The sequence below is a fragment of the Vigna unguiculata genome, chromosome 6, assembly GCF_037176805.1.
Source record: "Vigna unguiculata cultivar grain cowpea cultivar isolate G323 ecotype 2 chromosome 6, ASM3717680v1, whole genome shotgun sequence".
NCBI classification, from domain to species: domain Eukaryota; kingdom Viridiplantae; phylum Streptophyta; class Magnoliopsida; order Fabales; family Fabaceae; genus Vigna; species Vigna unguiculata.
This window is the reverse complement of record NC_140797.1, coordinates 47,960,186-47,969,306: the sequence shown is the minus strand read 5'-3', so window position 1 is coordinate 47,969,306 and position 9,121 is coordinate 47,960,186. Positions and strand designations below refer to the sequence as shown.

The 9,121-nt window shown below is 33.9% G+C and overlaps 2 protein-coding genes across 4 annotated transcripts; both read left to right on the top strand.

Annotated features, from left to right (window-relative positions):
• The first annotated feature begins 530 nt into the window (after positions 1–530).
• On the top strand, positions 531–3,871 carry LOC114188185 (squalene monooxygenase SE1-like). Its single transcript, XM_028076739.2, has 9 exons — positions 531–546; positions 642–912; positions 1,348–1,459; positions 1,614–1,788; positions 1,883–2,051; positions 2,347–2,568; positions 2,665–2,940; positions 3,073–3,351; positions 3,495–3,871. Coding segments are annotated over exons 1-9 (1,620 nt in total). The 5' UTR covers positions 531–544; the 3' UTR covers positions 3,609–3,871.
• A 1,421-nt stretch (positions 3,872–5,292) lies between these two features.
• LOC114188186 (G patch domain protein) lies at positions 5,293–9,023 on the top strand. 3 transcript variants are annotated; one of them, XM_028076741.2, is made up of 5 exons: positions 5,317–5,521; positions 5,704–5,777; positions 6,012–6,188; positions 7,879–8,275; positions 8,379–9,023. In XM_028076741.2, the coding sequence occupies exons 2-5, from the start codon at positions 5,768–5,770 to the stop codon at positions 8,695–8,697; spliced, it is 903 nt and encodes a 300-aa protein (XP_027932542.2). In that variant the 5' UTR covers positions 5,317–5,521; positions 5,704–5,767; the 3' UTR covers positions 8,698–9,023. The 3 variants fall into 3 exon arrangements, with proteins under 3 accessions (XP_085531290.1, XP_027932542.2, XP_085531291.1); XM_085675165.1 differs by having other exon boundaries at positions 5,318–5,521; positions 5,704–5,825; XM_085675164.1 differs by lacking the exon at positions 5,704–5,777 and having other exon boundaries at positions 5,293–5,521.
• Positions 9,024–9,121: the final 98 nt, after the last annotated feature.

Sequence of the window (9,121 nt, the reverse complement as noted above, 5' to 3'; positions counted from 1 at the left end):
AATAGATTAAAAGCTATCCTTAATATAAGATTACTGTCCATTTTAAAAAAAAAGGCACGTTTGAAGAATTGTTCATTGTTAATTTTTACTTGATTAGAATTACAAAAAAAATCCTTTTATAATCATGTTGTTAGTAATTTAACTCTTTTATAATTATGTTATTATTAATCTAATTATCCTGTGAAGTTCTTTGATTATATCTTTCATGTACAAAATTAAACTCAAGATCTTATTTAAAAAAAATTAATTTCACATTAGAATTGCCCTATTAAGCAAAATGAAATACCCCCCTGACAAATAAAAAAAATATGAAAGAAAAGGGAGAGTTAAAAAAAAGCACGTTTTATTCAAATAATTTCACTGTATCACATCATTTCTATACAATTCTCGTACGTTTTGTTTGGTAAACATTTTAGTAAAATTTTCTTATTTATTACTTTTCCTAACATATGAGAAAGGAAAATTATATATAAAATAAGATGAAGAGTGGAAGAATTAATGGTCCTTATAATATTTAGTTTGCATTAAAGTTGCACAATCTAACATGTAAAACCTCACTCTAAAATCCACACTTAGTTTTTCCACCTTCAACTCTTTCCATCATCTTTCTCCTTTTTATTTGTTTTTTCCTGACCTTTCAGGCTTAGTTCCACGGATTTACTGGAGATGGATTTTGAATATATTTTGGGGGGAATTACAGCTTCTACTATGGTTCTTCTGTTTGTTCTATTCAGTTCCGCATCAAAGAAGGAGGCCAAAGCTTTAGTACATGCAGAAAACAATGGTAGCAGTATGATAACAACAGCAAAAGCAGAAACCGGAAACCAACATCAAGAAATTTCACCAACCACCGACATCATCATTGTCGGTGCTGGAGTTGCTGGCGCAGCCCTTGCTTACACACTTGGCAAGGTAGAACAAAGTGGAAACCTTTTCTTTTCATATGTGTAATGTCTTTTGCCAAAATCTTTTTGACACACACACACACATGTTTGAGAGCAAGAAAGGTTCAAGAGGTCGGAAGAAAGAAAGAAGAATACTCTACAAGTTTAATTTATACAAACTTCATAAAACATTTCTTCTAAAGATTATATCTCATATACTTCTACTTTTCTTGAATGCTTTTTCTTACAACCAGAAAAAAAAAACATAAAAAGTTAAAAAGAATTGAATATTTTGTATTCCTCTGAATGTTCTTAGAACCACACCACAAAACATATGTAGTCAGATTCATATGTATAGTTGTGCATGTTCTGGGTCATATTTTTGGATGGACTAAAAGATTTTTAATTACAGTTATTGTTGTAAGAGGATATGAACGATGTTGATATATGGTTGTTGTTTCAGGAAGGAAGAAGAGTGCATGTTATCGAAAGGGACTTGACTGAACAAGACAGGATTGTGGGGGAATTGCTACAACCTGGAGGTTATCTCAAACTAATTGAATTGGATCTCCAAGGTAACCAAGCACCATTTTTGTACCAAACTATAGATGGATGAAAAATTGTATGAGAATTGTGTAATCAATCATTTTTAGGTGTAAAGAATCCATTTTCCTCTGTTGGTCAAATTCAAGAATCTTATTAACTGATGAATGTTGTGAGTTGTTGCAGATTGTGTGGGTGAGATTGATGCTCAACAAGTCTTTGGTTATGCTCTTTACAAGGATGGGAAAAATACTAAACTTTCTTATCCCTTGGAAAAGTTTGACTCTGATGTTTCCGGAAGAAGCTTCCACAATGGCCGTTTCATACAGAGAATGCGAGAAAAGGCTTCAACTCTTCCAAAGTAGTACATGAAAAAAATGTTTCTGAAATGGATTTTATTTTTATTGAGTCATTTCCTTCCTTTGCATGCCCTAATTGTTCCAAATTCTGTGCAGTGTAAAATTAGAACAAGGGACTGTCACATCTCTGCTAGAAGAAAATGGAATCGTCAAAGGGGTAAACTACAAAACCAGAAACGGACAAGAGGTCACAGCTAAGGCTCCACTCACTATAGTATGTGATGGTTGTTTTTCCAACTTGAGACGTTCTCTTTGCAACCCACAGGTAAACACACCAAGTTTTTCTCTTTCTTTATCATATCACCAACCCAAAGTATTCATTAGTTTTATCGATGATCAATTGAAGAACTTGATCAAACACTTTTAATAATAAAGATTTTGCTCTTAATACACATTGTATCTATCTTGTTATCTCTAAGATAACTGTATTAAGACACACATTGTATCCTATATTCAAAACATACCTGTGCATCACTAGTAATGGTTAAGATAATTTAACAGTGGTGTTTTCTACTTAACTTACCTAGTAGTGAAATGGGTTTGTTTATTTATTTATGCAGGTTGATGTAGCATCTCATTTTGTTGGTCTGGTCCTAGAGAACTGCAATCTTCCATATGCAAACCACGGACACGTTATCTTAGGTGATCCTTCTCCCATTTTGTTTTATCCCATAAGTAGCACTGAGATTCGGTGTCTGGTTGATGTGCCTGCTGGCAAAAAATTACCTTCCCTTGGTAATGGTGAAATGGCTCGTTATTTGAAAACAGTTGTAGCTCCACAGGTACAAACAAACACTCTTGTCTTTGGCTTGACATAACATTACATACAAACTATCAACGAACATATTCCTCAACTAACACAAATTTGAGTGTTTCAGGTTCCCCCAGAGTTGCATGCTTCTTTTATAGCAGCAGTTGACAAAGGAAACATAAGAAGCATGCCAAACAGAAGCATGCCTGCATCTCCGTACCCTACACCTGGTGCCCTTCTAATGGGAGATGCCTTCAACATGCGTCACCCTTTAACCGGAGGAGGAATGACTGTGGCTTTGTCTGACATTGTTTTGCTGAGGAACCTTCTTAGACCCCTCCATGATCTGCATGATGCTAATGCTCTTTGCAAATATCTTGAATCATTCTACACCCTACGCAAGGTTAATATACATTACTTCCTCCTGAATGACTAATCTTCGTGAATAATAACCAACAGTTAAACTTTTCGTTAATGAAATACGAGTATTGGTTTGAGAAAATGTGATATAGGTGGTTCATGATTGTGTTTGCAGCCAATGGCATCTACAATAAACACTTTAGCTGGGGCATTATACAAGGTGTTTTGTGCATCTCCTGACCCAGCTAGTAAGGAAATGCGCCAGGCTTGTTTTGATTATTTAAGCCTTGGAGGGGTTTTCTCAGATGGACCAATATCTCTACTCTCAGGTCTAAATCCTCGTCCATTAAGCTTGGTTCTTCATTTCTTTGCTGTGGCTATATACAGTGTTGCTCGCTTACTCATACCATTTCCTTCTCCAAATCGCTTGTGGATTGGAGCTAGAATTATTTCTGTGAGTACTTTTTGCATTTCTTAACAGTTAAACATGCACCATCTTTCACATATCAACCATGTCCCTTGCTGCAACATTATATATTAGTTAATGGTACCTTAAAACTTATGATTTTGAATAAGTTTTGTTGTTGAGATTTGCAGGGTGCCTCTGCTATCATTTTTCCCATTATCAGGGCTGAAGGAATTAGACAAGTGTTCTTCCCTGTGACTGTGCCAGCATATTACAGAACACCTCCTTCCAATTTGCATGATTAAATACAGATCTTGGAAGAAAATACATGCATGAACATATAACCTGTGCCTGCATTCTGTGTAACTGTGATTATACCAACCAAAAAGGATAAATAAGTGAGCCTAGAAGAGAATGAAGGCTCCATATATTAGGGCACTGGTTTTGTCTGTCTGCAATATACATGTTTTTTATGAATACAATTTTCAAATGTATTGTGTCTACTTCAGTACAATACCAAATTTCCAAGATCAATCTTCCATGCAAAAGAGGACAAAATGTTACGCTTTGTTGGTTAGTATATCCACTGATTTGTACTTTCATATAAATAAAAAATTAAAATGTGATGAGATAATGAAGCGTGACTGTGAAGTTTTTATTTTCAGAAATGATATTTTATTTTTTGATGCTAACTAGGGTTTCATTTTTTCACAATGGTTTTGAAAGGCACTTGGTACTTGATACCGAGTCGCTGTGACTTTCCATATGCGTCTTTCATTTGGTTGTGTGTCCCATCCATTTCTGTGCTGCATTGTGACTTTTGAATCTCCTAAAATACCTACCTCACATCTACAATCGGCAACGAAAAAAAAAAAGTTTATGGTCGTTCTATTCTCCTTTAATATACAAAATGTGATTTTTTATTTATTTAGTTATTGCCAAGGTGTATTTCACGGCGTTGAATTCCTTCTTGGGACTAACAAGTATCCATATATGGTTGTGAAACATATGTGAGAGATAATGAACAAGTAAGAGTTATATTCTATTTTTTATATAAATCTTTTCAAATTCTCACTAATAAATCTTTTCTTTTCATCCAACGTCAAGAGTATTTACTTCAGCAACCGTATTTACTTCACATTGTGTTACAAATTTCATTAAAAATCGCAAAAATTAACCGTTGTTTCATTGAAAATATTTACTTAATATATATATATATATATATATATATATATATATATATTTAATTAAATTAGTTTTTTAGGAAATATTTATATTTTAAAATTTTTTTAACTATAAAAATTAGTTATTGTTTTAGAATTAATAAATGAAGATATTTAATTATTGTTTTAGAATTAACAAATGAAAATTGAAATAGTTTAAATACTGTATATTCTATTACATTTTATTATAATATATAATATATGAATGTAATTATATTATCTTTAATATTTCATATTATAATTATATTATAATTATATGATTTATATGATTTTTATTGTGTGTAATTAAATCTGCATCGAGATCAAAATATTGACTTAAATGAATATAATTAAATAACATCAAATTTTAATTAATTTTTTATTTTTATACTTTAGAAAAGTGCTATTTTTCGGATGATAAAAAATGATCAAAAGTATTTCGTAAGTTTATATAAAATTTTGGAGTATTACATTCTTATTTTCATTTTTTTACAAATAATTCAAAATTAGACATTTTATTATTTCTATCCTTAAATTAAATTTTAATAATTTAGAAAAATGTTGAATGGTTAAAAACAATTTTATATCACATTTTATGTTTTTTTTTACCGGGATTTAAGTTTTTCTACTAGGATATGTCTATTTATTATAAAGTTGACTATAAAATAATTTATACACAAAAATATTTGTTATTCTAAATTTTAATCGCATAAAGTTAATTATTTATTTTGTACAGTGTACAAGTTAAATAATAATTTTAATTAGATAGGAAAAGCATACGTTTAATCCCAACTCAACTGAGGATAAAGAATAGAATCTGGTTGTTCTTGACACCTACACCAACACAAAATTCCATCGCCTCTCTCTCCCTCGTCTTCCACCCCAAGACAGGGATCCCGACTTCCAGCACCACCGTCACTGATCGAAAAGAAACTTCGGTGACGGAGCCTGCCACTGCCACCACCAACGTTTCAATTGGTCACCCTTCACTTCAACCCTCTTTCAGCTAAAAATCGGTACTTTCTGCTGCATCCATCATTACCATCATCATCTTCTGAACTGTGATTGAAATCCTACCATCTACATGTTTTTGTGCGTTTTAGGGATTTAAGTCTTGATCGTTACTTTTCATGCCATAAAGTTTCTCTGGGATTGGGAATTTGGGATTCAATTTGAAATTCTGAAATATTTTTTGCAGGGTTTTTCACTTTTGAAGTACAATTGAACAAAAAACACTTGATGGTGTTTGTTGTTGTGACCACATGATTTTAGGTTATTTGATTCATTTTTTCATCGAGAGGGCGTTGGGAACTTAGCAATGTCTGTGATATGTGAAATCATATTTTTATTTTTGGCTTTTTACTGCATATTTTGGTTCTTTCCCCTTGCCGACACAAAGCAGCAGCGCAGCATTCTGGAGTTGTTTAATTCTTTTTTAAGGTTGTTTGTTCAATTAAAGTCTGATTTCTTTTGTTTTTCTGTTTTGTTTTTGGATAATATGGTCAGACACTCAAATGGATTTGGAGACTGAAAATAGATTAGCTGCTCTCCTTATGAAGGAAGCAGCAGAATTACGGCGGCAGTCTGAAAGGGAAGGTGTTCTAGCTTATCTTCGAAAGCCTGACGTACGGACTCGGCCAAATTCGCGATTCCTCACTGCTACTGTACGTGGAGTTCAACAAGGTTATTTTTAGTCGTATATTTAGACAGAGCTTCATTACTACTGCCCTATTGGCTTGTGTTATATGGCTGTGCTTCTGAGAAAAGTTGTCAGTTGTGTTCGAATTAGGAAATGATATTTATATTAGTTTCACTGTTTGATGATTGTATTAATAGCCTGTCTTACAATTGATTTTGTGTGGATGCTGAGTGTACCCATGAGTTTAAAACAATTCTTATTCAACTTTAATTTTTGGGGGGATGGTGGGTGGGAAGTAGAAGGAGGGAAACAACTTACTCTTTTGTGGTGGCTCGTGGCCAGTGTTATCAATGGCGGAAGGCTAAAAGTCCTTAGTATAAGCACACCATTGTGGCCGATGGTGCCATTAGCAACAAATTGCCTATGGCGGTTGGCCAAAAATCTGCCATGTTGTCCATGGCACCACCATTTAAGAAGAATGCTAATGGCTTTATATGGGAATTGGACATGCAGATTTGTTAGATAGATTGGGGTAGGTATGTTTGGAAGTTGATTTTTTGGAAGGAAAGGGAAGGGAGGAAATATTTTATTTCTAATAAATATTCTGTAATTTGCTAACTTAAAAAAATAAGATTTGCATAAACTGGAGAGGCTAGAATGGAACCTACCAGAGTTTGGTCACTGAGTAGTGCAGAAAATTTTCGGCAGGAAATAGTACTGCATAGCATTTTTGAACTGGGAAATGCAATTGGAGAAAGAAGAAAATGGTGAACACTTTTAAGATAGTGAACGTGGTATAGTTTTTTTTTTTTTTTTTTTTTGGAGAACTTGTGCATTAAAAAGAAATTGTCCGAGAGAAATAAGAAAAGTCACAGAAAAAATGACAAGGTAATGGTGGAGCGGTAGATGTCATCTTCAGCTGCCTCATTATCATACCTACTAATACATTATAATAATATGACTTGGGGATAATCAAAACTATTAACGTAAAGTGTAAAAGACAACCGTGCAGATTATAGAAGTTATTGTTAGCATTGGCTGACTCCATATATTCTCCTTTTTCTTTGCATGAACACATAAGAAAAATAGAAAAGAATGCAAAAAATACCCAATATTGTTCATTTGCTGAGTGTTAAAAGGTACATGAAAAATAAAACGAGAAAAAATCATTTACAGAATTTGTATATCATAACTCATCTATCCATATATCCATATATTTAGTATAGTTCTTCTTTAAGATAAAGATTTAATGAAATGTTCTTACTTTGTCGAAATAGGCAGAGTACCATAATATTTATTTCAATGGTCAAACTCACTGATGATTGAATGATAGTGCAGTTTTTATTTGGATGACAATTTTTGGTGAATTGAATTGGATTTTGGACAAAGTTGTTAAATAACCATTACAGCATTGCCATAGCATTCCCTCGGCTATATTGAAAACCTCAAAATGTTTATATGGCAGAATTATGGCCTTCAGCATTCTATCATTGATAACCTTGATCAAAGGGTATGCCTCAAGTTTTGACTAGCATGACACTGGGTCTCATGAGTCATGACTACTTTACCCAAGTTGAATACTGGAATTACTTTCATTTCTTTTGATTGTTTGTGACTGACAAATCACCATCCTTCTCCTCTGGTTCTGAATGTTTTTCATCCAAGATGATGTCTATATGTTGAGCTGTTAGTTTATTATTAATCATATTGAATTTCTTTTGGTATTCTCTACAGCAAATAGAGCAGTGGAAGTGAATGAAATGTGGCGATTGCGGCAAAAAGAAATTGAGCTTGATAAACGGATTAAAGAAAAATCAATTGATAAAAGAAGTAAAGACAGAAGTCATAGGGATGATAACTTATCAAGAGGCACGGGAAGACATTTTGGTATTGATAACAGCACTAGAACCTCTGCCTCACGTTCAAGTCATAGAGAATATGAGCTGGATAAAAATGATAAAAGCAGCAGTGAAAGAAATCATAAGGATGATAACTCATCAAGAAGCCCAGGAAGACATGCTGTAGTGGATAAAAGCTCTAGTGTCTATACTTCATACCCGAGTGAAAGAGAACATGAACATGGTGTGGAAGGTTTAAAGGATGAAGAGCTTGAAGAGTTTCTGCACTCAAGGTATTATATCTCTCTTATGGCTTTTGTTGTTTTTGTGTGTGCTTACTATAGTATAATATCTCTAATATTTTTTAGAACTAAAGAAACTCCATTTTTGTATTAGGACCAAACGAGGCAGAGGTGCTGTTGGTCCGAGGATGGACGATACTGGACCTTACCTTCCTCCTGATTCAGATGGGGAGCCTGGTACTAGTCCGAATGTAAGGCATCGCCGTGTTATTCTTGGTCCGGAGAAGCCCTTGTCATTGAGGTCATATGATACTTCTGATGAGGAGGAGCTTCATGAAGAAAAGCGGAAAAAGAGTAAAAAGTCTCACTCTAGGAGCGCGGACAAGGAGCATTCTAAGAGGCACAAGTCTAAAGATAAATCTAAGCATAAGAAAAAGAAAAGGGAGGAGAAAAGAAGTAAACATCATCACTAAGGCTCTTACGTAACTTGAGATCAGACGAAGGTAAACTTGCGGATACAGTCAATTTGGATGAAACTCGTGTTTGTACTTAGCACAGATGATTTTCTGTAACATCAAATGCAAATCGAACTTGTTTGGCCACAGAAAAGGTTACTTAGACAACTATCAAACCTTTTAAACTTCAGTTTGGAGACGTAGGTCTCTTGCAAGCGATTAGGTTTCTTAATCCTTCATCAGTTGCTTGTCTTGACCTCATTAGCTTGTTTGGAGCAATTCACCTTGTGTTTCATCATCATCTGGTCAATCTCACTGTCATGAATATCATGGAGATTTTCTTATCTTGTGTTATTATAAACATTATATCTTATCTTCGTCAACCTCTTGAAAATTACAGCACCACCCACTTCGTTGGTGGCATTCCTTCCATACCATCCTG

Bases quoted from the DNA above. Each gene is read 5' to 3' on its own strand.
- LOC114188185 (XM_028076739.2), top strand. The intron at 1,789-1,882 runs GTAGTACATGAA...AATTCTGTGCAG, and splicing joins AAGGCTTCAACTCTTCCAAA to TGTAAAATTAGAACAAGGGA. The intron at 2,941-3,072 runs GTTAATATACAT...TTGTGTTTGCAG, and splicing joins CATTCTACACCCTACGCAAG to CCAATGGCATCTACAATAAA.
- LOC114188186 (XM_028076741.2), top strand. The intron at 6,189-7,878 runs GTTATTTTTAGT...TATTCTCTACAG, and splicing joins TGTACGTGGAGTTCAACAAG to CAAATAGAGCAGTGGAAGTG. The intron at 8,276-8,378 runs GTATTATATCTC...TTTTTGTATTAG, and splicing joins GAAGAGTTTCTGCACTCAAG to GACCAAACGAGGCAGAGGTG.